General features: G+C 44.2%; 2 protein-coding genes across 2 annotated transcripts; both read right to left on the bottom strand.

Annotated features, from left to right (window-relative positions):
* Nucleotides 1-309: 309 nt before the first annotated feature.
* Nucleotides 310-7,801, bottom strand: LOC136653424 (vomeronasal type-2 receptor 26-like). Its single transcript, XM_066630323.1, has 4 exons — nt 7,089-7,801; nt 6,017-6,227; nt 1,886-2,012; nt 310-1,211 (listed from the first exon to the last, which is right to left on the bottom strand). The coding sequence occupies exons 1-4, from the start codon at nt 7,799-7,801 to the stop codon at nt 310-312; spliced, it is 1,953 nt and encodes a 650-aa protein (XP_066486420.1).
* Nucleotides 7,802-11,646: 3,845 nt separating this feature from the next.
* LOC136653423 (vomeronasal type-2 receptor 26-like) lies at nt 11,647-23,844 on the bottom strand. The gene is made up of 6 exons (XM_066630321.1): nt 23,765-23,844; nt 20,825-21,121; nt 17,407-17,410; nt 16,634-16,852; nt 15,823-15,949; nt 11,647-12,548 (listed from the first exon to the last, which is right to left on the bottom strand). Exons 1-6 carry the CDS (start codon nt 23,842-23,844, stop codon nt 11,647-11,649), a joined length of 1,629 nt encoding a protein of 542 aa, XP_066486418.1.
* Between the last annotated feature and the right edge of the window lie 2,128 nt (nt 23,845-25,972).

Here is a 25,972-nt window from a genome sequence, read left to right as displayed (position 1 = left end):
AAGTTAGAAAAAAAAATATAGTAAGGGATATAGGGCACAATCCTAACCAGTTCTACACAGAAGTAAGTCCTATTTTGTTCAATGGGGCTTACTCTCAGGAAAGTGTAGTTAGGATTGCAGCCATTTACATATTAACATCTACATGACTTTTCAAGAAAAAGTAGTTCACAAAAAGTTTTCTTACAACAACAACAACTACAACAACAACAACTACTACTACTACAGCAGTATTAGTACTACTAGTACAATACTACTATTAGTAGTATTACAGTAGTACAGTACAATTAGTAGTAGTAATACTTGGATTCTTCAGTCTTTTCTTCTAATTAGTTGTTCCCTGTTATTCAGCTCAGGCCTCAACATAATGACATAACATTTGGGGAAAAAGATGCAACACAGTAAACCAGAGCTGGAGGCCAAGATAGAGAAGATCTCTACAGCTACCATATATTTTCCTTTGGTGCTCAGATATGTTGGAACAAAAGAGAGCCAAACACTGCAGAAGACCAACAAGCTGAAGCTGATGAACTTGGCTTCATTGAAACTGTCAGGTAGTTTCCTGGCAAAGAAAGCCACAGTGAAGCTGACCAGGGCCAAGAGACCCATGTAGCCCAGAACACAGTAAAACATAATCACAGGCCCCTCATTGCATTCCAGTATCATTTCTGTAAGCACTGAGTGCTTGTCAGTGTCTGGGAAAGGAGGAGAAGTTGTCAGCCACACAGTACAGATGCCTATTTGAATAAGAGAGCAGGAAAGAACAATGGAGGTGGCTAGTCTTGTCCCCACCCATTTCCTCATCCTGCTTCCTGGCCTGGTGGCCATGAATGCCAACACCACCGTGATGGTCTTTGCCAGTACACAAGAGATAGCCACTGAGAAGATGACACCAAAAGCATTTTGTCGGAGGAGACATGTCAGCTTCTCAGGATGTCCGATGAAAAGGAATATGCAGAGGAAGCAGAGTAGGAGGGAGATGAGGAGGGTGTAGGTGAGGTTGCGGTTGTTGGCTTTGACGATGGGAGTGTCGTGGTGCTTCCTAAATGTTATTATCATCAGAGCTGTGATCAGAGAAAGTAAAACAGCAAAAAAGACCAAACTGATCCCCAAAGGTTCTCCATAAGACAGGAAGGCAACAGCCTTCAGAAGGCAGGCATCTTGCTTTTTGCCTGGATAGTTCTCATCTGGGCAATTATAACAATCATTCATGTCTAAAAAGGAAAAGATGTGGGTCTTGATCATACCAACAAGCCTTAAAACTCAACAACATGCCATAACTATTCCTCCACAAACAGATATTTGACCTTTTGAATCAGGATTCATTCTGATCCTGGGAAATGTAGCAGGAATACTTGAAGGATTTTCAACCTTTGTGGGTTTACATCATAATCTGGGTTTCTAAGCACCATGATTGCTCTGGCCAGCTGAGATCACAGTCCTGTTAATCGTGGGCAGTTTTCAGCACACAAAATCCAAAAAATATATAACTATTATCAAATATTGTCTCAATAAGCAATGTGTGATGGCTGCTAGTTTTAGAGAAAAATTTGTAGAATTATTAATATTTTTCCCCATAAATCAAGGATTGAGCCAAGTTTGAGAATTGCTGTGTGCAGGGGAATCTCAACTCTAAGCTACTTTCTCTTTTGATTATACCAGAACCATGTGTGCAATCCTACTGCAGGGATAAATAATTACATTATTTACATTACATGCCCCAAATTATTTTCTGTTAGTTTGCGCATCTCAGTCTCTTCTTACTAAATGTTTCAGCTATATACGTATACTGAAGGAAAGTAACACCACCATTTTCCTGATTTGATTTGTGTTTTCTCTCTGGATTACAGCCAATCTATTTGATAAGTCTGTGCAGAATATTTCTTACCCTTTTGGCTTGAAATCTTCCCTTCTGGACATGGGATACAGTCATAGCAGCAAAAGGGCTTCCCCTCCTTCACTTTCTTGCGAAATCCAGGATAACAGCTCTTGCTACATATTGAAATGGGTTGTACCTAAGCCATAAATGACACAGGAGATGGATAATTACGGATCAGTTTGGTATGGATCAATTCTCTAAAAGTTGTTCCTTTAAGGTGCTTTAAGATAATGTGTGAATTCCATCATAAATTCCCATTTTTCTGAACCACTCGTAAAGAATCATTTATAAGATGCGTTTAAGAAGATCAGTGTAATATAAGAAGATCACTATTTTTCAGAAAATGGAACTGTTGCCATGAGTTTTCCTTCACCTTGGTTGGTTGGCAACCTTCAGTCTAGAAAGACTATGGTATAAGCCTACAGCACCCAGTTTTCCCAGGTGGTCTCCCTCGTACTAACCAGACCTGACCCTGCTTAGCTTCCGAGATCAGAAAAGATCAGGCATGTGCAGGGTAACAGTTGCTCTCAATAAGAACTCTGCTCCAATTGCCAGTTGCCCAGTAACTGGAGAAGTTTCCTCCCTTGATTGGTTTCTTTATGGGAGGGAGAAGACTGGAAACAAATATTTTAGCAGCCTATGGACTCTGGCCAGCAGCAGAGCATGCATTCTGCAGAAGATCAGTTGTAACAAGCCTATCACCAGTGCACTACTGGGATGTAGTGCACTACTGGGATGCTGGCAGGAAGGCCGGACCCTTCCTACCTGTATCATCAGTTTCCCTGCTGCCTGCCAGAGCAGGTAAGACAGTGGGTGAGGTGGAAGGTGGTGGGGGAGGGCAGAATGGGGATGAGGAGGGGCAAAACTAGACAGGGGGACATGATGGAGCAAGAAGGTCACAGGAGGATATGGTGCACACTGGATCCAATCCCCCATTTTTGCTGCTTCCCCTCCCTCTTTCTCGCCTTGGAACTGTGCTAACAAAATTGCTAGCCCATTGTGAGACACACTATGGGTCAGGAGGCTTACACAGAGGTAAGGGAATTTAGTGCCCAGTCCCATAGGATATGCCTCCAGTGCTGGGTGTTGTAAATGTATCATGAAACACATTTTTGGTATCCTCCAAATAGTGACCTCCAGCATCAGGCGTGTGCCAGTCAGCACTGGGCCCAGCTCTGGACAGAGGATGCCGTGAGAGTGACCAGAAGAAAGTTGCACCGCTGGATGGTGGTTCAGTCGAGAGGAGGCATTGTGAAGGGAGGGTGGAGGAACAAGTCTGGGAGGAGGTGAGACTGGTGGAGCCCTGCTGCACTGGATCTTATCCTCTGTGTCAGACTGAAAAGCACGGCATGGATGTTCTGTCATCTGCACCAGCTAAATAACCAATGCAGACTTGAAAAACCCCATTGAGGGGCCTGGGGCTTTCCTTGATGGAAGGGGACAAAAGTCCCCTTGCACTGAGGAGACCTCCACTGGCCTTCATGGGGCTTCTGGATAAAGCGGGCTCCATTTTAGCACCACTGCACCCAGTGGCCCTGCCGAGGATACCATTGGGCTGCCCAATCCCCTTTCCCTGTGGAAGCCTCTTGATCCGCCCACTGTGCTAGATACAGCAGGTTTGTTTTTGGTGCAGCTGCACCAGTGGGGGAGGGAGAAGGATAGAATTGGGCTCCCAATAAATTAATACAAAATGAATTTAGCACCCGCTAACAATATGACATCTGATGCTTTTAACAGAAACATTATATTCCAAAAGAAAGGATTCTGTTTTCCTACATCTGCTTATCGTTATTTAGTTAGATTTTTGATATGATTCTTGTGTAATCTTTTATTGTGCAGAGATTGTAATGCAGGGAGGTGAGTCCACATCCTGAACCATGACCTGTGTTTTCTTCAGGCTGATTGTCAGTCCAAAATCTTGGCAGGCCTTGCTAAAACGATCCATGAGCTGCTGGAGATCTTTGGCAGAGTGGGTAGTGGTAGCTGCATCGTCGGCAAAGAGGAAGTCACGCAGACATTTCAGCTGGACTTTGGATTTTGCTCTCAGTCTGGAGAGGTTGAAGAGCTTTCCGTCTGATCTGGTCCGGAGATAGATGCCTTCTGTTGCAGTTCCAAAGGCCTGCTTCAGCAGGACAGCGAAGAAAATCCCAAACAAGGTTGGTGCAAGAACACAGCCCTGCTTCACGCCGCTTCGGATGTCAAAGGGGTCTGATGTGGAGCCATCAAAGACAACAGTGCCCTTCATGTCCTTGTGGAAGGATCTGATGATGCTGAGGAGCCTGGGTGGACATCCAATCTTGGGGAGAATCTTGAAGAGGCCATCCCTGCTGACCAGGTCGAAAGCCTTCGTGAGATCTATGAAGGCTATAAAGAGTGGCTGTCGTTGTTCCCTGCATTTCTCCTACAGTTGTTTAAGGGAGAATACCATACCAGTGGTGGACCTGTTGGCTCGGAATCCGCACTGTGATTCTGGATAAATGCTCTCTGCAAGTACCTGGAGCCTCTTTAGTGCAACTCGGGCAAACAACTTTCCTACAAAGCTAAGGAGAGAGATGCCACAGTAGTTGTTGCAGTCACCCCTGTCGCCTTTGTTCTTGTACAGCGTGATGATGTTTGCATCCCTCATGTCTTGAGGTACTCCACCTTCTCTCCAGCAGAGACAAAGGATTTCATGCAGCTCAGTGACAATGATCTCTTTGCAGCACTTTAGGACTTCAGCAGGGATGCTGTCTTTTCCAGGTGCCTTGCCAAAGGCAAGGGAGTCCAGGGCCACGTGAAGTTCTTCTAGGGTTGGTTCACTGTCAAGCTCCTCCAGCACAGGCAGACACTCAATGTTGTTCAGCGCTTCTTCGGTGACTACAACACCGGACAACAACTTCACAGGACTACACCGGACTACAACACCGGACTACAACACCGGACTACAACTTCTTCGGACAACTGGAGGTTGTCCATGACTTTGTGTACCTTGGCTCAACGATCTCCGACACTCTTTCTCTCGATACCGAGCTAAACAGACGCATCGGTAAAGCAGCTACTACGTTTTCCAGACTCACAAAGAGAGTCTGGTCCAACAAGAAGCTGATGGAACATACCAAGATCCAGGTCTACAGAGTTTGCGTCCTGAGTACACTTCTGTACTGCAGCGAGTCATGGACTCTTCACTCACAACAGGAGAGGAAACTGAATGCTTTCCACATGCGCTGCCTCCGACGTATTCTCGGCATCACCTGGCAGGACAAAGTTCCAAACAACACAGTCCTGGAACATGCTGGAATCCCTAGCAAGTATGCACTACTGAAACAGAGACGCCTGCGTTGGCTCGGTCATGTCGTGAGAATGGATGATGGCCGGATCCCAAAGGATCTCCTCTATGGAGAACTGGTGCAAGGAAAGCGCCCTACAGGTAGACCACAGCTGCGATACAAGGACATCTGCAAGAGGGATCTGAAGGCCTTAGGAGTGGACCTCAACAAGTGGGAAACCCTGGCCTCTGAGCGGCCCGCTTGGAGGCAGGCTGTGCAACATGGCCTTTCCCAGTTTGAAGAGACACTTGGCCAACAGTCTGAGGCTAAGAGGCAAAGAAGGAAGGCCCATAGCCAGGGAGACAGGCCAGGGACAGACTGCACTTGCTCCCAGTGTGGAAGGGATTGTCACTCCCGAATTGGCCTTTTCAGCCACACTAGACACTGTTCCAGAACCACCTTTCAGAGCGCGATACCATAGTCTTTCGAGACTGAAGGTTGCCAACTACAATCTTTTATTGTTTCTATATTTGACAGAAATCATTTTAGGATGTGTAGATACAAAACTAGATATTGCCTGAAATGTGTGGCTCTCTCTAATCGACAGCTCTTCACTGCATCTCCTGGTCATGTCTAGTTGTAGCAAATGAATGATGTATAGCGATGTAATGGCCACGTTGTTTAAGGCCGTTGCGCCCACTCCCCATGCTGTATGGTTTCCAACCCCTAATAGTGCATTGGGCTGTGCAGCTGCCATTGATACTGGGGGTTTAAGAAAACTCACCAGGACAGCTGCCTGACCTGCCTGACAGAACTGAGGCCATCCTGATAGTCACTATTTCCCCCTCCCTCTATGCTCTTTGGTTTTCCTAGCCTGCCAACAATAGGATCCTACCTGATTAAACCATCTGTGCCACGTCAAGATGTCCTCGTTGATGGTGAACACTTGGTCTGGAAGAGCCTGGGGATCCATCTTCCCCACTTTCACACTATGAATGGATTGGTTGGCAAAAACATTCCAGTTGATTATATCAAATCCAGCAATTAACTCTCCATTCTGGTCAAAAGAAATCTGGTCTCCAGCACTGTTATTAAATGAGACAGTTCTCAGAAGCTAGACAAAAGAATAGTCATGAGTATAGAAAGGCTGCAGTTAGATGTTTGAGATAATTATTTATTCATTTTTTTTACATCAATAAGAATGTATATTCCAGGAGTGGCCAAACTGTGTTCGTGAACTACATGCGGCTCTTTGGCGCATAATGTGTGGCTTGTGGAAATATGTTAGCTGAGCACCTTTTTGTATCCCAATTAATATAAAAGGTAAAGAAAATTTTTTTCAAGCTTTTAAATTATTTACTGGGTATAGTGCACTGGATTAAAACAAGTTTAATGTTGATGGTGAGTAAATATATTTAAGAATTTAAACGCTTCTTAAATATTGCGACTCTCAAACATCTGAAGTTTATATGTGGCTCTTACGTGTGGCTCTTGCTTAAGTTTGGCCACCCCATATTCAAAGGACTTGGAATACATTCCTGTTCCTCAGTGGTATATCTTCCACGGTTAACTCCAATCATCTGCCAAAATTTCATCCATTTGTTACTTTAGTTAAAGATTTCATATCGTGAACTATTGATTTGAAAAAAATGACTTCTAGGGTTATTTTGGGGTGGTGGAAAATGGATGGAAGAATTGCCTACCTTTGGTAAATCAAAGGCTGCAGGACAGAATATTATGTACGTCAACAACATTACGACAGTGAATGCCGTGAAGTGAAACACAGAGGAAAGCACATGTTTGAATATGGGATACTGTGTCATTCATATCTGGAAAGTGGGAAGAAGGAACACAACAAGCTCTGAACAGGAAGAATGTGGGGGAGGCGGTTTACTCACAGATGGGGGCCTGTTGTAAAACCTAAGGTATGGTACTCAGCCAGTTGAAGAGTTGAGTTCCTTACCTGCCTCAAGAGCTGATTCATAAGCTTCAGTCTCCCTCCATCCATCAGTGCTCTGTGTTGGAGTCTAGATGAAGATATGACATGTAAAGCATGGGCCACAGCATGGACAGCATTGTAGATACTGTAACTGTGGCCAGTCATGCTCATTTCAAAGAAAGATGCAGGAAGGTTCTCCAGTTTCTCTTCCCCTGTGCAGCCAGTGTCCTCCTGCGTGTCCTGGACCGAATCTAGAAACGTACAGCTAAATGTACTTTGCCAGAAATCTCTGATAAAGCCATCTCCATTTGGATTGGATGGGTTTTTGTTCTCAACAAATTGGTGAAATCCTGGTGGGTCCTTGGTGTGAACTGTGAAAGATATTGCACCTTGGAACATTTTTGCATCCCATATCCTTTGATAGATGTAAGATGTAAGCTCCACCTGGGCAGTAATTATCCATACTTTCCCTATTGCTTGACTTGTCATATGCTCCTGTTCTGACAGGTACGGGAACCATCTCAAAATTACCATGGAATAAGATTCTCCATAGACGACCACTACATTGGCATTAGAGCCCATGACTTTATCGTGTATTTTTGCTCCCTGTTGCAACTTATCATTCATTTCGGGGACAAACGAAACTTGGGGCATGCTTTTGATGAAGGCGAAACAGATGCCTCTCTGGGAAAACATTGGAAGCACCTTCTGCACAAATCTTTCTCCATCGTCGTTTTCCATAGTGAGGAGCCCAATCCACGTCCAGCTGAAATGCAGAAGTAAAGAGAGAATTCCTTCATACTGAAGGGCTCCATGAGGGAACATCTGGTAGAAGGGCAGTCCTGGGGTTTTGTCAGCCATCTCTGGAGCAGGGCCATAGATAAGCTAATGACAGATGCAAAGGGGGGAGGGATAATGTAGCATTAATATGTCATTTTCAAGTGTTGAAAGCACTCATATAGTGACAGTGATCCTTAGAACACAATTGTATGGAAAGATAATATTTTACATTTTTTACAGTCAGTTCTCACCATGTGCACACTTTGTTCGCATGGATTCACTTATCTGCAGGAACAAGAGGAACTCACATTGTGTCATCTGCTGCCTGATCTCAGCTTTCCACAGCCATCCACTGCATCCACGGTCATTAAGTAGCTCTCTGCAACCTTCCTAAAGCTATTTGCGGTGGCCATTTTGAAGCCATTCTCCAACTCTCCAAAGCTATCCTGAAGCTATCCATGGCCACTGTCCAGCTCGCTGTTGCCATTCTGAAGCTATCCATGGGCATTCTACAGCTTTCCGCAGCCATCCTGAAGCTACCCGCCACCATTCTTCAGCTCTCTGAAGTCATTATGAAGCTACCTGTGCCATTCTGAAGGTATCCATGGGCATTCTACAGCTTTCTGCAGCCATCCTGAAGCTACCCGCCACCATTCTTCAGCTCTCTGAAGTCATTATGAAGCTACCTGTGCCATTCTGAAGGTATCCACTGTTGTCATCTCTGACCAAGTTAGCTACCCCTCCCCCTAATCCCATTGATCCCATAGGATCAATGATTCCATATTCACTGACTTGATATCCACTGGTTTTCTAGGAACCTAACCCCAGGGGATAATGAAAATTGACTGTATTCAGAGAGGAAGTATGAAGCCAAGAGAACAGTGGCTTCCCAAATGGGTTTGGATTCAGGTGAGGCATGCACTGGGAATTACTTCCAGTTTCCAGGTGACAGTGACAGAGAAAAATATCCTACCTGTGGAATCTTGTAGATATCTAAGACACTTGCCACATAATGGGAGATTTGGGAATCCAGTCCTCCAATGACTGCTATCAAGTTGTGTTGCATATCACACTTATAGTTGGGGACAAATCTCTCCAGCGAAGATAGAAGTAGCATTGTGACATGATAGGTCCACTTTTCACAGAAATGGCTGTCATAAATGTGGAAGCCCAATGTGATATTGGATAAGATCTGTGGATTTTCATTAATCTCCTTGACTGCAAATGCGAAAGCCAGGATGTGCTGGTAATGTTTAGTCACTATACTAGAATGAGAGTTGCATTCTTTATCAGAAGGTATTCTGAACCATAGTCTAATTATTCAAACTCGACTCTGCAGCTTTTTAAAGCCTTAATGTTTACAGTTCTTACATTTTCTTTCTTGAGGCACTGTTCAGTGAAAGCTGGCCTAGACCATAAACCTGCCTACATCTTCTGGAAGTAGAAGAGTTGCACTAGGAACAGAGTTGCACAAAAATATGTAATTAAAATATGTAAGTAAACATAGGAAGCAGCAATCAATCCATTCTGATTGTCCCGTGTTCCCTTGCCACGTTCCTTTGCCCCATGTAACACCCAGGTGGCCACAATAGATCTCCTTGATTCTGTGCCCGCTATTTGGTTTCCTGGCCCAGGACGGGGGTTAGGATACAGTGGCAGAGCCTGCCGCCATCTCTCCCCCCCCAGGGCCCGCTCCTCCCCTCTCCCCACCCAGTTTTGTCCCCTTCCCACTCTGAGGCTGGAGATCCATGGGCTGACCATTCAAGTGATGACAAAAAGAAAATCCAACTTCTTACGTAAGGTCTTCAAATGATGTCAGTGGGGCTATTCCAGTGAAAAGTATTGAGTCAACGAGAATGAAGGCTTGAGAAGCAACGCCTCCAATGATGTGATCTCCTGACTGATGATACTTGTGAAGAGGAGGGTGTGGATCGCTGACTTGGCATTTACCAATGTGAGCCTTGCGTGCCCTGAGAGGAAGCAGTGTCAGTAGCAACACCACGAATGCCACCATCCTAAACCCAACTATAACTGAATATTTTTGCCTCCGAATCTACCTAAACCCTGGAATATATCATCGAAAGTATCTAGGACACAACGAGTGGATCACTGCTTGTTCCATTTTCCTTGGCTTAGGTCTTGATAGTATTCCTAGGTATATTAATGAAGTCCATCGATGTCTTTATGATCAGATTTTCTAGTGGCCACTGAAACTCCATGGAGCCTCTTTACATGTAACTGGATTAATCACAGTTCTTAAGAGAATTAAACAGGAAGGTAATTGTTAATTCATAGTTGGGTATTCTCTGTGGATTTGGTGAGGAAAACATGTTTTTCACAGCTGAACAGAGGTTTTGGCATCTGTTCAGTTTGCTAGCAGGGGACACACGGGTTTGAAATGACCCACAACAAATTAAAGATGCCAGAAATTTTAGCCTGTGGTCTGAAAGTAGGGAAGGAAAGAGCATGTTGTATGAGAGCAGGGGCCCCCTTAAGGGGCGGAAAGGAGTGATGGCAGTGATGCAATCGCCAGTATCATGGCGATGCTGGAGACAAGGGGAGCTTTTTTCAACGTACCAGCCTCTGGCTTCTGGGGGGGGGGGGAAGTCCGCAAATGCCTCTACAGGGCTCCCCAAGAATTGGGATATCTAAAAATAGCGATTGCGACCCACTTTTGCAACACTGCCTTTGCCCCTCCCCCACAATGACTTACTCCAGTTCCCAAACTCCCAGAGAGTTTGGAAACTGCTGCTATAGAGGCATGGAATGACAGGCATGGAATGGAGACATTCTAATGACAGGAATGGAATGAGAACAAACAACACATAAAAAACTCAGTTCATCAATGATTGTCACGTTTCTTAACAATCATCTTGGTCTCATTGGTGAGTTGGAAGAATAATTTCTTTTAAATTTTTCACGCATTTTTTACACAAATGCATTTCCAGAAACTTACTATGCTGAGTCTCATCACTGTATACATGGGACCAAATTACCTGTAGCATGAAACTTGTCATCAGGTAGTCACAAGCTTAGGTTTACTCTTGCTCCACTTGGAATCTGAACTGGAGGCAAATGACACTCTTAAGGTGAAATTGCAGCACCCTAATAGAAATTTTCAGGGGAAATAGAATGTGGATGTAAAGAGTTAAATATTCACTATCTCTGTGCTGTGGACCTGGCCAAAATTCCAGCCCTGCCTGGGAGGGGGAGGTGATTTTAACTGTGGTTGATATGCTGGTTAAAACTGCCCTTCCAAGGAAGTGACAGCCAACACAGGAGAACCTTTACATGATTTTTAAGAACAGCTGCATGGAAAACTGTGGGTGAGTATCTCTTAAGAAATGTTAATTACGTTTATCAAATGAATTTTCAAATAAAAAACATTTTGAAAAAGATCTGTATAGGATAGCTACTGAGCAAATGTGAGCCTGGAGGGGGGGCAGGGGGGGCAAATGCCCTGGGCACTGCAACCATGCAGTGCTCCAGCCCATGCAGGAAGCCTTGAGAGGCTCCTGACGCAATCTTAAACAGCACTTCTGGTTTCCTGGAAGTACTGTTTAAGACCACAGGGAAGCCTTAGAATGCTTCCCCAGCTGGTTCCAACGTCGCATGAGGTTCTGTGGCAATGGGTAAGCAGGGCGGGGGCAATGTGATGTGGGGGCCGGCATTGTGGACCTTTGCCCTGGGGTGTGTCAAGGGGTAGGTCCGTTCCTGCTACTGAGAAAGAAACACAAATATTTAAACTCGAACACACACACAACTCTAGATGTCAGAATACAGGAAACAATACAAACACAAATGCCTCAGTTTTTTCTTCTTGTTAGTTGTTCCTTGTTGTTCAGCTCAGGCCTCAATATAATAATGTAACACTTGGGGAAAAAGATGCAGCCCAGCAGACCAGCACTGGAGGCCAAGATAGAGAAGATCTCCACGGCTGCCATGTTTTTCCCTTTAGTGCTCAGGTAGGTTGGAATGAAGGAGATCCAAACACTGCAAAAGACCAACATGCTGAAAGTGATGAACTTGGCTTCATTGAAAGTGTCAGGTAACTTTCTGGCCAGGAACGCTACACCAAAACTGACACTGGCTAGAAAGCCCATATAGCCTAGGACACAGTAAAACACAGCTACGGAGCCTTCATTACATTCCAGGACAATTTCTTCAAGCACTGAATGCTTGTCAGTGTCTGGGAAAGGGGGAGAAGTTGCCAACCACAAAATACAAATGGCACTTTGAATAAGGGAGCAAGAAAGAATGATGGCACTGGCCAGTCTTGTCCCCACCCATTTCCTCATCCCGGATCCTGGCTTGGTGGCCATGAAAGCCAGAACCACCGTGATGGTCTTTGCCAGCACACAAGAAACGGCCATTGAGAAGATGATGCCAAAGATAGTTTGTCTGAGGAGACATGTCACTTTCATGGGCTGTCCAATGAAGAGCAATGAAGAGAGGAAGCAGAGCAGGAGGGAGATGAGGAGGGTGTAGGTGAGGTTGCGGTTGTTGGCCTTCACGATGGGAGTGTCGTGGTGTTTCCTAAATGTTCTGAGCACTAGAGCTGTGATGAAAGAAAGCAAAAGAGCAAGGAGGGCCAAACCGATCCCCAGAGGTTCTTTATAAGACAGGAAGACCATAATCTTGGGAATACATGCATCTTGTTTTTTGTTTGGATAGTTTTTGTCTGGGCATTTATAACAGTCCTCCATGTCTAAAAGCAAAAAGATGTGGTCTTCATTATATAAACACACCATCTCAACAACATGCTATGAGTATTCCTCTCAGGAATCATGTTTTGTTACCACATGGACTTAGGATCATGGATCTACACAAGATTATGCAAAGTACTGTGACACAGGCCCAAATCTTAACCAATGTTCCAGTTCGGACACAGGTGTGCCAATGGGGCATGTGCTGCATCCTGCAGTTGGGTGGCAGTCACAGAAGCCTCCTCAAGGTAAGGAAATGTTTGTTCCCTTACCTCAGGGCTGTATTGCCCTTGCCTTGGTGCTGAAAAGTTGGTTAGGATTGCGCCTACAGTCATGTTTTGGTTTTTAGGTGATTTACGCAGGCGGGCTAATGAGATTTCAGGAAAATGTGGTGGCTCAATTTCAAGCTCAAGGGTGAGCAGAGGTGTAATGTCCTACCCAGTTCCTGGGGCTATCACACTGACATGCGCTCCAAGGCCGTGATGTTACAATGCTGTATGATGCTGTTATATCGTTTTGGTGCTCTCCCCAGAGGAGGAGGCACTGACCACGTGCATGCGGCTGCTCCTCCAGGGACAGACCTCCCAGCTGCTCCTCCAGGGACAGCCCGAAAGAGACCGTCTTTGTACTGCTTGCGGTTCAAAAGCAGTCTCTTCTATATTCTCTGGCCACTGCATGTGCTTCACACAACCCACTGCTACTCCTCTGGAGGCTGGAAGCATCCAAAGGAGATGGAATGGGGCACGGGAAGTGGCCGCTGCATCCTCCAGAACTAGGGCGGAGACTGGGGCCAGTCTTGTGCCCGCTTGGCATAGTGCCCAGGGCAGGTGCCCCTCAGGCTCTGCCCTAGTTGTGGCTCTGAGGGGGAGAGAGGAGGAGGGAGCGAGAAGGAAGGAAAACCCAATGTAAAATTCAATGAAATGGAGAGCTTGGCCAAGGGCACATGACCGATCTGTTGTATTCAAGGAGTGGGAAAGTGACCAACAGAGAAGAGACTGGCAGCCCAATCCTGAGCTGCCCAGAGCTGTGGGACCCATGGAGGGCACCCGCCAGATTCAGCGCCACCCACGCTACTGTGGGAGACTCCTCGGGAGAAGGGGACATTTGTCTCCTTCCCCCGAGTAAGGGAAGCAGCCCCGCAATGGGGCTACTTACTTTAGCGGCGACTGATTGGTCGCCACTAAAGTGAAGGCGCTTGTGTAGGGTGAGCAGCCTTGCCCGAGCACCCTGGATCCTGCAGAGCTCGGCTCCATGGACCCGCCTCTCCCCTGCCCCCGACACACCTCCCCCACGCCCCTGGCCACGCCTCCCCCTCCCTGGAATGCCTCCCCCACGCCCCCGACCACACCCCCATCTCCCATTCCGCAGCCCGACAGTCACGGAGACCGCCGGGCTGCGGAACCCAGGTACCCGCCATACACTGGCTCACGGCACATTTGTGACTGTGGTCTGCGCTGCGGAGGTGTGCCACAGACCACAGGATTGGGCTGTGAGTCTAAACTGCCTCACTCTGCATCCATAATGAAAGAGCTTGCTGTTGACTACTACAACCAATTCTTATTGCTAGTTTTGCCATTAGGCAATACTGATGGCCAGGATTGGCCCAAGTTTAAGAATTGCAGTGAGCAGGGGAATCTCAGCTCTATCTTATTCTCTCCTTGGACTTCACCAGAACCACCCGCCATAGTTTCCTCAATTTTTTCAAAATGAATCATAATTTTTTATTGATAATAAACAGGGGAAAGTGGTGACACACAAACAAATTGTATCATTTCCTTTTCACCAGCAGGCTTCCAGTTCCCCCCTACTAAGCATTTCAATCATATTTAATGTTCAAACGTGTTTCAATCATATTCAGGTAGGAAGGAAAGTTATAGCTCAGTCCTAACTGGGGTATCTGCTGGGGGAATGTGAGGTGTGTAATGGAAGGTCAGAAGATCATCAGGTGGATGATGTGGTGTTGACAGTGATTCCATGTTTTGACAGCTGTTTGACAGCTCTGGGAAGGGCAGGGCTGGCTCCACAGCTGTAATCAATCAAGGCCAATGGAGACTCTGATGGACACCTGAGCTTCATTTGACCTTGATGGCACGTTGAGTGGACATGAACTGAAGGGATGGCTCACCTGAGCCTAATTTGGACTTAACAAGGTAGCTCACAGCTGACCTGCATTTTGGATAATGAGACATCCAAGGATAAAAGGCAGCTTCAGATAGAGACAGAGCTACCCTGACCCAGAGGGAGATGCTACCTGACCAGAGGGACCCCAGACCAGAGCTATCTGACCCATACCTACGGGAGAAGGGGACTGCCAGGACTCTGCTGGAGGACACAGAAGAGAGGATTGCTAGGACCCTGCTGGAGGAGACACTCTGCTGGAGAGGACACTGCTGGAGAGGAGGAACTCTGCTGCAGAAGACTGGACTGGAAAGACTGGACTGTGCTTTGGAGACTGGATTGGACTTGGACTGGAGGCTTTGGGCCTTTACCCACTAAGTTAAGTGGAGTTTTAGGGAGAGAAAGCGTCTGGGCAAGAGGACTTGCAAGAGTATCTGTAGCAATAAATTCTTGTTAATTGCTCAACTGATAAGGAGTCCTGTTCATTTCTTTGAACACTACAGTTGTTGTTTCTAGAGATAAAAGGAGGGTGTTAATTAGCCAAAAAGTAGGCATTAGAAGGGAGTTGGAATATTTGGATGGGACAAGGTGTTGGTCTGTCAGCAGAAGTGATCTTCCAATGTTGGGCTGGCACTTCCACCAGTGAGGTGAGGACCCCGTCTGCTAGACCTATTAACCCTATTTTGCTTAGCTCACAGGTGTACACATTTGGTCCCTGTTGAGTATATGCAATGTTGGGCAGAAATGGAATAAGGCAGTGGGGGATGGGCAGATCTGTGTGGGGATTGGGGCCTCAAGGGCGTATGGTGGGGCAGGAGGAGGGCAGGTATTGGTGGTGATGGGTCCAATATACTTCTCCCCATTTGGTCTCGACATGCCTCCTCGCCTTGACTTGAACTTGCTCTAATTAAAAAGCTGAAACAGGTACGAGTAGACCAATGGGGCTCATGCAGTAGGGAATTAAGGTAAATAAACAAAATATTTACTTACCTTTTCATTCCACATGGTCTCTGGCCTGCAGGCTGAAGTGGAGCTGGTGCCAGTGTGGTTGTGCCCTGCCTTTAGTCAGGATCGGGCTCTAAGTCTGAAATTTTCCCAGTTTGTTTGGCTTCGGATTATAGTCATCTGTTTGATAGTTCCATAAATGACAATTCTTACCCTTCCGATTTGCAGTCTTTCCTTCTGGACATGAGATGCAGTCATAGCAGCAAAATGGCTCACCCTCTTTCACTTTCTTGCTAAATCCAGGATAGCAACTCTTGCTGCACACAGAAAGAGGTTGTACCTGACACATAAATGAAAAAGGAGATGGATTATTCTCATGATTATCCATGTGCTTGGAATTCTTACACTTCTGGGGCCTTTTCCTAGGCTACGGGCAGCCCAATCCCAACATGTGATCACACTGCATCCTATGTGCTGATCGAGCAGGCTGGAGGGCTCCTCGAGGTAAAGGGATATTCATCACCTTGTGTTAATCTCCAGCCTGCTCTAACCATTTCTGAATTAATCCAGTCCAGAGCACAACTAGGGTACAACCCTGTGAAGTGTAATTTGTTTCATCAATATATACGGTTGGCAACCTTCAGTCTCGAAAGACTATGGTATAAGCCTACAGCACCCGGTATTCCCAAGCGGTCTCCCATCCAAGTACTAACCAGGCCCGACCCTGCTTAGCTTCTGAGATCAGACAAGATTGGGCACGTGCAGGGTAACAGTTGCTGCTTTTCAAACTGAGCTTCTTTCAGTCAAGATAATTCAAATGAACTCATGTAGCACATCAGCCTGAAACTTAGCCTGAAACTTATTGCTCACTGAAAACTGAATGTCTTCCTTAAACAGACAATAGGATTTTCTCTCATTAATCAATTGGTGCCATAGCATGATATCCTTGTTGATGGTGAATGATTGGTCTGGAAGGGTCAGGAAAACTGGACGCTTTCCTAGAATGCCAGCAAGAGGATCCTACCTGATTAAACCACCGGTGCCATGTCAAGGCACCCTCGTTGATGGTGAATGCTTGGCCTGGAGGAGCCTGGGGATCCATCCTACCCACTTTAACTCTATGAAAGGACTGATTGGGTGAAACATTCCAGTTGATGATATCAAATCCAGCAATTAACTCCCCATTCTGGTCAAAAGAAATCTGGTCACCAGCACTGTTGTTAAATGACACAGTTCTCAGGAACTACATAGAAAAAAAAATAGCCAGTATTGAAAGGCTGCAGTTGGACATTAGAGGTGATAACTTCGTGAATTTCTTCAGTTTAGATCACTCTTTTCAATAAGAAAATATATGTAAAGAACTTGGTATGCTAAAGTGTCATGTATATGACGTATCAATCATGTTAACTCCAATGATATACCAAGATTTCAACATATTGTCACTAACAAGATTCTGTAGGTCATTAATGCTTTGCAGAGGGGGCAGAGTCAACTCTCAGCGATGTAGCAGTAGACTTTGGGGGCTCCTGAAGGGACTGCCAAATAGATGTGTTTTCATGTGCCTAAACTAAGGCATGCTTCGGCGCCAGGAAGACGGTACGAAGAGCGGGGAGCTTGAATGGGGGGGGGTGTCCTTAGAAACAGGCAATTTCAAGGATTTCTCTCTGTTTTGCCCTATGCTGAATCACATTTATCCCGGGCGCCATCTTGGAGAAGCTCGGAAAGCTGAGAATTCGCCCTCCCATGGCCTAGATACAACAACATCACAGCAAAAAATACTATTAAGAGTAAGTAAACTTGGCTCGTTAAAAAGTTTTACTGAGAACTGTAAGTAAGAAGTTTGGAGGAGGAGAAGATCAAGATTATTCACGCTGGCCGGTAGCCACCCAGGGAGGAAATAGGTGAATTGGTATTTCCCCTGCTGGAGTAAGTACAAGATTATTCTTTTTTTAATGGTATGTACCGAAGAGAAATAATTAAGTAAGCTTCAATGAAGGAAATAAAGTTTACTTTCATTTTCCCAGCAAAAAGCCTTGACTTAAGCTTGGTTACTGTTACTTTCGGTTTCTCAGCAAGAGGCTTGAATTTTTTTTTTTTGGTTATTTAAAGGCATACTAACCTAATTTGAGTGTGTTGATTTGACTGAATTGTCATTGACTTGTCATTGATATTGACTGGACATGGAATATTGATTTATATTTTTTTTTTTGATTCAAAAATTGGAAAGTAACCCTGGATACAAAATTGGAAAGTAGCCCTGCAGGAAGTGGTTCGAGTTGGTGTTGATAAAAATGGCTTTTGAAAATTTAAAAGATGTTCGTGAAAGCCAGGCCTTGTTGGTGGATTTTGTGATGGATTTTAGAAGAGAAATGGAGCAAGAGGTCAGAGAATTGTCTGAACAAATTGGGCAAATAAGCTCCTCCCTTGTAAACTTGCAGGAACAGATTATAAACAATAGAGAAAAAAAAGAATGGATCAGATGTCGGGTGACGTTAAAGAAGTGGAGTATTTTGAAATGGGACAGGAGACAGAAGAAGCAATTGTCATAATAACTAAGAATCTTAAGGAAGAAAAAAGAGGAAATGTTCGGAGAGCAAGCTGTCTCAAGAAGAATTTATGGATTGAATTCAAGAAGAACAGAATGGAAAAGAAAGAAAAACAGGGGGGGGGGCCAAGAAACTCAACAGACTTAAGAAAAAGTGGAAGAACCAGTCGGAGGAGTAAGAGGGAACACCAATAAGTTAAAGTAAGCAATAAGAAGAAAGTTAAAATGGTTGAATAATAAGTAGAAATTTTTTTTTTAATCATATTAAATCAAATAGATGTAAATGAAAATTTGAAATATAAATATTGCGGAAATTAAGTGGTATTAAGATAAATATTTTATTAATTATATTAAATTAAAGTAGATGAAAATGGAATTTGGAATATAAGTATTGTGAAAATTAAAGTGGTAAATATATGAAATTAATTAGATGAAAGTGTAAATTTGGAATATAAGTATTGTGTAAACTAAAGTGGTATTAAGATAAATAAAAGGGTTATTTTTTTAAAAGAGAAGGTAAATAAAATAAATTATAGATGTCATTTTGGAGAAAATATTAAACCTGTATTTTGGGTTAATAAATATGTGGTGGATAGGTGAAGTATAATACCATTGTAATTGGAGATATTTGTTTTTAGATGTGATATTAGAAATTAAGAATCAGATAAGAGATTTTATTTTAAAGGTTAGTTACTGGTAAGAAGAGTCTATAAGTAAAAATTTGAAGCCTTTTTTGACTGGATAGATATGGAAAATGGTATATAATATGTTATAAGAGATATTGAAGGGGTAATACCATTGAAATTGGAGACTTTCTTTTTAGATGTGATATTAAAAATTAAGAATTAGATAAGAGATTTTATTTTAGAGACTAGTTTAGTGGTAAGAAAAGTGTATAAGTAAAAATCGGAAGTTTTTTTTTATGATGGGATAGATAAGGTTAGAGTTAAAATATGGATTGTTTAAAGTATTAACCAGTTGGTTAATGAATATGATAATTTTTGTATTGATGAATAATTCCGTTTGGATTAATGTTTGTTGTAATTGATGGCCACCACCCTTGTGTGTAACCTATGTAGTCCTAGCCCTAAGTCTATCCAATTTTCCTTACCTGTAATAAATAAAGCATTGTAAAACAAAAATGCTTTGCAGAGTGATCCTTGGGCTGGTTTTGGGAAAATGCTTATTCTTACAGGGCAATTCTAGGCATGTCTACTCAGGAGTAAGTCTCATTGAATTCAATGGGGCTTAAGCCATTTCTGCCCAATGTTGCATATATGCAACAGGGATCAAATGGGTTGGGGAAAAAATGGGTTAATCCAAAGGACGTGCACATGGAATCACGTCCTTAGTGACCCCTAGGCTACAGGAGGGAACACTTCACGAATCTGGGACATTTCAACAGTGAATGCTGTCCCTATTGGCAAAGAGGAGAGCAGAAACAGATGATTGAATAGGGACTCTTTGAGTGGAATTGTGGGAAGAAAGAATGGAAAGAACTGAGCAAAGGAGGAAATGGAGAAAATAACTTCATTATGGATTGGGACCTGTGGCAAAACGTAAGGCTTGGTGCTCTGCTACATGAGGAAGTTGAGTACATTACCTGCCATAACTGCCGGATCTGAAGTTTCACTGCCACACCATCCATCCTGGCTGCACACTGGCATCCAGATAAGGATATGGCATGTACAGCATGGGCCACAGCATGGACAGCATTATAGACACTATAGCTGTGGCCAGTCATCCTCGTTTCAAAAAACTGGCTGGGAATGCTCTCCAGCTTCTCCTCTCCTGTGCAAACATCTCCATTCACTGTGCCTTGGTCTGAATCTGGGAAGACACAGCTGAATGCACTCTGCCAGAAATGTCTCATGAAGCCATCTCCATTTGTGCTGTATGGGTTTCTGCTCTCCACAAACTGCTGAAATCCTGGTGGGTCATTGGTGTGGAATGTGAAGGATATAGTGCCTTGGAATATGTCTGCATCCCATAGTCTTTGATACAGATGTGATGCAAGCTCCATCTGGGAACTCATTATCCACACTTTACTTTTTGCTTTATGGGTCATGTGCTTCTTTTCTGATAGATATGGGATCCATCTCAGAACTGCCATGGAAAAAGATTCCCCATAGACAACCACTACATTGGCTTCGGAGTCCATGATTTTATCATGTATTTTTGCTCCGTGTTGGAACTTGCCAATCATTTCAGGGACAAAAACATTTTCAGGCAGTCTTTCTATGAAGGCAGAACAGATGCCTCTCTGAGAAAACATGGGTACCACTTTTTGCACAAAGCTTTCTCCATCATCATTGTCCATTGTCAGGAGCCCAATCCATGTCCAGCTGAAATGGAGAAGTAAAGAGAGAATACCTTCATACTGAAACTCTCTCTTGGGGACCATCTGATAGAAGGGAAGTCCTGTAGTGTCATCATCCATAAATGGAGCAGGTCCATAGATGAGCTAATGACAGAGGGGAAGGGGAGAGAAAGAAAATAACATTGACATTTATATGGCATCCTCAAGTGTTCAAAACATATCATTTGCGGTATGGTGTGTTCAGCAATTCTTTTAACATGGAAAGTTATTATCATCGGGATAAACCACAAAATGAAACCTGGAAGATGTGAATTGACCAATATGTTCTCACATGCCAGAAGCAAAAATACCTTACCTGTGGAACCTTATAGATTTCCAAGACATTTGCCACGTAATGGGAGACTCGGGAGTCCAGCCCCCCAATGACTGCTATCAGCTTATGCTGGGTGTTGCATTTGTAGTTGGGGACAAATCTCTCCAATGAGGACAGCAGTAGCATTGTGACATGGTAGCTCCACTTTTCATGGAAATGGCTGTCATAGATGTGGAAGCCCAAAGTGACATTGGGTAAGATCTGTGGATTTTCATTGATCTCCTTGACTGCAAATGCCAAGGCCAGGATGTGCTGGTAATGTTTAGTCACTACACTGGAATGAGAGTTGCATTCTTTAGCAGAAGCTTTTCCATACCATAGTTTAATTATTAACACTGGGCTGTGCATCTTTTTAAACCTCATCTTTTACATTGTATATATTTTCTTTCTGGAGGTGGTGTATGCCTAGATTGCAGCATTTCCTATGTTTCCTAGGTGTAGATTCTGTTTAGATTAGGATTTTGAGGCGTTGCACTAGAAACCAAGGTATAATAGACTATATAATTAAGCACAGCTTGTAGCAATTAATCCCTTTCTGTAACAGTTATTTTGAAAATACGAATGCAATCATGGTTGTGGCGGTGTCAAGGGGAAAGTTTCCTAGAACTGTTTCCCAAATTGTGGGTCGGCCACCTTGGTGGGTCACGAGCCAATTTCAGGTGGGTCCCCTTTCATTTCAATATTCTATTTTTAGTATATTGGAGCTGCTATCATGGTGTGTGACTGCATTTGGGGAAATGTGACAGATCTGTACTTTTAACAAATTCGTATGAATATTCTTTTAACACTGATAATCCATGGGACTTGCTCCTGGGTAAGCATGGATAGGCTTGCAGCCTAGGATTGTTAAAAATTTTCCTGCTTGACGATGTCATTTCTGGCCATGACATCACTTCCAGTGGGTCCTGACAGATTCTCATTCTAAAAAATGGGTCCCAGTGCTAAATGTTTGAGAACACTGTCCTAGAAAGTACCCCAGATAGAATCAGATCACCTCCACTTTATTTGTAAAGGCCCAAGTTTCAAATACCAAGAGAAGGACAAATCCTTTGCTGGTGGGTTAATCTATATGTCCCTTGGTAGCCACAAAACAGTGTGCAAAACCATTGTGAATCTGAAGGGAAAATCGCTGAGGAAAGACCTTACTGGATCACATCCTTTCAATAGAGAGTTGAAGTTCAGCCTGTTCATTCTCAAGTTCACAGAATCTCATGTTTACCGAAAAGAACTATGATTCAGCATTATTGTATGAACCAGATAATACTCTACAAATACGGGGGATGAAATTTGAAGAAGATTCAGGAGCACTCAGAGAAAAGACTCCTTCAAGGAGCTGTTGTTTCCCATATGTCTCAGTAGTATCTGTGGACTCAATCCTATTCAACCCAATCCTATGCTGAAAAGGGCACTTCAGCATTGCTTTCATTCAATTATAGTTGCTCGGAGGCTGCAACTCTTAAAACTCATTCAAGCAGTGAACCAATGAAAATAAAGAAAATAACTTCTTACAGAAGGTCTTCAAGAAATACTGGTGGGGGTTCTTCAGTGAAGGCGATTGCATCGGACAGAATTTGCGCCTGAGAGGCAATGCCTCCAATCACAAGATCTCCTGGCCGATGATATTTGTGAAGCGGAGGTTGCGTATTACGGACTCTGCAGTTATGAATGAGAACCTTGTATGCTGTATGAGGAAGCAGTACCAGCAGCAACACTACTAATGCCACCATCCTAAACTCAGGTCTCAACATCCACGCTACCCACAGATTCTCCAGTTTTCATGTGCTACACTACAAGAATATTCTCTGTGACCGAGGGTCTGAGATGAATAATATTTGTTTCTCCTAATATTCCTGAACACTGTAATACATCACCTGCGGCACTCAAGATCAGACTGATGGATCACAGGCTTAAGCCATTTTTGCCCAATGTTGCATATACGCAACAGGCATCAACCTGTGGGCTGGGCAGAAATGGGTTAACATTTACCAACATGAGCCTTGCATGCCTTATAAAGAAACAATACTATCCATAACACTACCAGTTTCAGCATCCTAAGCATAGGCCTAAATCATCACACCATAGAATCACTGTGTTTACTGGCCTGAGATGGATGGTATTTTCATCTCCTATTACACCTGCATCCTGTAGTACAATTTCTGAAGATCAGAAGGATAGATCATTGCCGGTTCCTGATGTCTTGGCCTAGCTTGGTAGTTCTGAGTATCTTTATATTGATCCCAGTCTTTGCGGTAGGTTTTTCTAATGGCCACCTAAACTCCATAGTGGCTTTTTAGACATAATTGAACTAATTACAGTCCATAAGGGAACTAAACAGGAAGGTAATTGTTAGCTCACAGTTGGCTATTCCATGCGGAGCTTTGTTTTGGGGGGAGGGGGAGTTGATGAAGAGAACATGTTTGTCACGGCTCAGCATAAGTTTTCTCATCTCTTGACAGCAAGGGGCACATGGGCCTTGAATGGCCTACAGCAAGGGGACACAAATAATAGCCTGGGGTCTTAAGTAGAAATGGAAAGATGGTGTTGCATGGAAAGATGGCCATCTTGAGAATATGAGCTTGATCAGTGTAATCTGTGTTTTGATCGTTAACCATGAACATGACCTCCTTGCCTCCCACAGTCCCTAAAAGGAGTTCAGCAATGGACTCCTTTAGCTGCTCTCCTGCTCTGTCTTGCTGCTCTCCTGCTCTGGCCTTTCAACTGGGGGAGGTGATCATGGGGAGAAGATGCCATAACAATGTTTTACTGTGTCTTGGGCTATATGAGTTTCCTGGCCATTGTCACTTTCACTGTGGCTTTCCTTGACAGGAAACTACCTGACAGTTTCAATGAAGCCAAGCTCATCACTTTCAGCATGTTGATCTTTTGCAGTGTTTGGCTGTCCTTTCTCCCAGCCTACCTGAGCACGAAAGGGAAGTACATGGTTGCTGTGGAGATCTTCTCTATCTTGGCCTCCAGTGCTGGGCTGCTGGGTTGCATCTTTTCCCCCAAATGTTACATCATTATGTTGAGGCCTCAGCTGAACAACAAGGAACAACTAACAAGAAGAAAAGACTGAAGCATTTCCACTTGTGCTACAATTTGGCATCTACGGTTTGAAATCAATTTACATAGAATATGTCTATATACAGTCCATATAGATCTTCCTCAAACATCTCCAGTATGCTCTATTAATTAAATATTCCTTTAAAAACCACTGAGCCTGCAAGCCTATCCACACTTACCTGGGAGTAAGCCCCATTGGCTATAAAGGTACTTAATTCTGAGTACACATGCATAGGATTAAGCAGTAATAGAAACTTCCTTTACAAGAGATTCTTAAAACATACAGTAGAATTCCCAGATGGGGGGGGGCACAGCAGTAAGTTTTGCAGTGTGCTTCAATGCGCCGTGTAAGCTGCACCTCTGCTTTGCTCTGGCTGCCTGGAATGGCTCCAAAGGAAAGGGAGAGGAGCAATTTCCATGGCTCATTGAGGTGCCCTGAAGAACTTAGCACTGTGCCCCCCTCTGGGAACACTACTGAAAAAAATATACATTGGCACTTGTACATACACCCCAATGTGTCGGGCAGCAGAATGGGTAGGGAAATTCTAACCAGTAAACCAACATGGAGGAAAATATCACATTTATCACCGCCTCCATGAAAATCATTGTTCTAAACCAGGGGTGCCCAAACCCCGGCCCAGGGGCCGCATGCTGCCCTCGAGGCCTTTCAATGCGGCCCTCAGGGAGCCCCCGGTCTCCAATTAGACTCTGGCCCTCCAGAGATTTGTTGGAGCCTGCACTGGCCCGACACAACTGCTCTCAGCGTGAGGGTGATTGTTTGACCTCTCGCGTGAGCTGTGGGATGAGGGCTTCCTCCACATCCTTGCTTGCTGTTTCACGTCTGTGATGCAGTAGCGGCAGCAAAGGAAAGGCCAGCCTTGCTTTGTGCAAGGCCTTTTATAGGCCTTGAGCTACTGCAAGACCTTCATTCATTCATACAAGTTCCATCTCTAATAAATTCATTAATGTAAAGTTATTCAAATTTTAAATGTAAACTAATTCTATTTTTCCCTGGCCCCCCACACAGTGTCAGAGAGATGATGTGGCCCTCCTGCCAAAAACTTTGGACACCCCTGTTCTAAACCAATCTCTCCTGTTGGTTCCTTTTTAAAATATTCACTCAGAAGTATTAGTCCTGTTCTGATAACTTTATTTCTAGGAATTAACAATGGGGGGGGAGGGGCACGATCCAGCCTGCCAGTCAACAACTGACTGCCACAACTCACAAGAGTGGTATATCTGAAATGTTATATCTGACTCTTCTATACTTAAATAGACATAATGGAATCTGGAAGGCTGCCACAATCTTGGAAAGAAACAAGGATACTCCTAACAGCTGGTGCAAGTCCACACTGCATCTTTTCCCTCAAATGTTACATCATTGTGCTGAGGCCTTAGCTGAACAACAGGAAACAGCTAACAAGAGGAAAACACTGAAGTACTTTAGAATCTGCGTCCTTTCCTGTCATGTCACAGCTAGAGCTCTCTCTGCGTGTGTGTGCAGTCAAATATTTGTGTAGTTCATCTCTCAGCAGTTACTTTTTGCAGGGTTTCCAAACAGGTCTCCAGTTTGGTTTTGGGAAGTTCAATCCAAATCTGTACTGGTACCGGTGCAGTGGCCTTTGCTGTACCCCCCACATGTTCGGAAGCTGCTGGAGGTCACCTTGGGGTAAGGGGATATTTTTCTCCTTACCCTGTGTTGAACCTCAGCCTGCCCTATTAGGCTACTTGAATCTGGCCCAGTTATTTAACTCCTTAGGTGATGCAAATATGTCAAGCTTGTGTAGGGCTCCAAGGCTCATGAGTGAGGGTTACAATTTGCCATGCACTTCCCTCACCAGTCCCTCTCCCCTCCTGGGCCTGATCCTCCCCCTTTCCATCCACACACACACATACACACACATGTGGAGGCATTGGCCAGAGGACTAAGGGGCTCTCCTGGATTTTTTTTTTTTTTTTTTAGTTTGTATTGCAAACCCCCTTGGAGATCATTTTGGTCAAAAGTCAACTTTGATCAATGTTCCAAGCCATTTGATGCATGCCATGCAGGAGAGAATGTTGG

The sequence above is a fragment of the Tiliqua scincoides genome, chromosome 5 (genome assembly GCF_035046505.1).
Source record: "Tiliqua scincoides isolate rTilSci1 chromosome 5, rTilSci1.hap2, whole genome shotgun sequence".
NCBI lineage: Eukaryota > Metazoa > Chordata > Lepidosauria > Squamata > Scincidae > Tiliqua > Tiliqua scincoides.
The sequence above is the reverse complement of the archived record's forward strand: the minus strand, read 5'-3'. Positions and strand labels throughout refer to the sequence as shown.

Bases quoted from the DNA above. Each gene is read 5' to 3' on its own strand.
- LOC136653423 (XM_066630321.1), bottom strand. From the start codon at position 23,844: ATGCAACCCAGCAGCCCAGCACTGGAGGCCAAGATAGAGAAGATCTCC. The intron at 21,122-23,764 runs GTAGGCTGGGAG...CTCTCATTCCAG, and splicing joins TACTTCCCTTTCGTGCTCAG to TGTAGTGACTAAACATTACC. The intron at 12,549-15,822 runs GTAAGAATTGTC...TTTTGCTTTTAG, and splicing joins AAAGACTGCAAATCGGAAGG to ACATGGAGGACTGTTATAAA.
- LOC136653424 (XM_066630323.1), bottom strand. From the start codon at position 7,801: ATGGAAAACGACGATGGAGAAAGATTTGTGCAGAAGGTGCTTCCAATG. The intron at 2,013-6,016 runs GTAGGATCCTAT...TTTATGGCTTAG, and splicing joins GGCACAGATGGTTTAATCAG to GTACAACCCATTTCAATATG. The intron at 1,212-1,885 runs GTAAGAAATATT...TTTCCTTTTTAG, and splicing joins GAAGATTTCAAGCCAAAAGG to ACATGAATGATTGTTATAAT.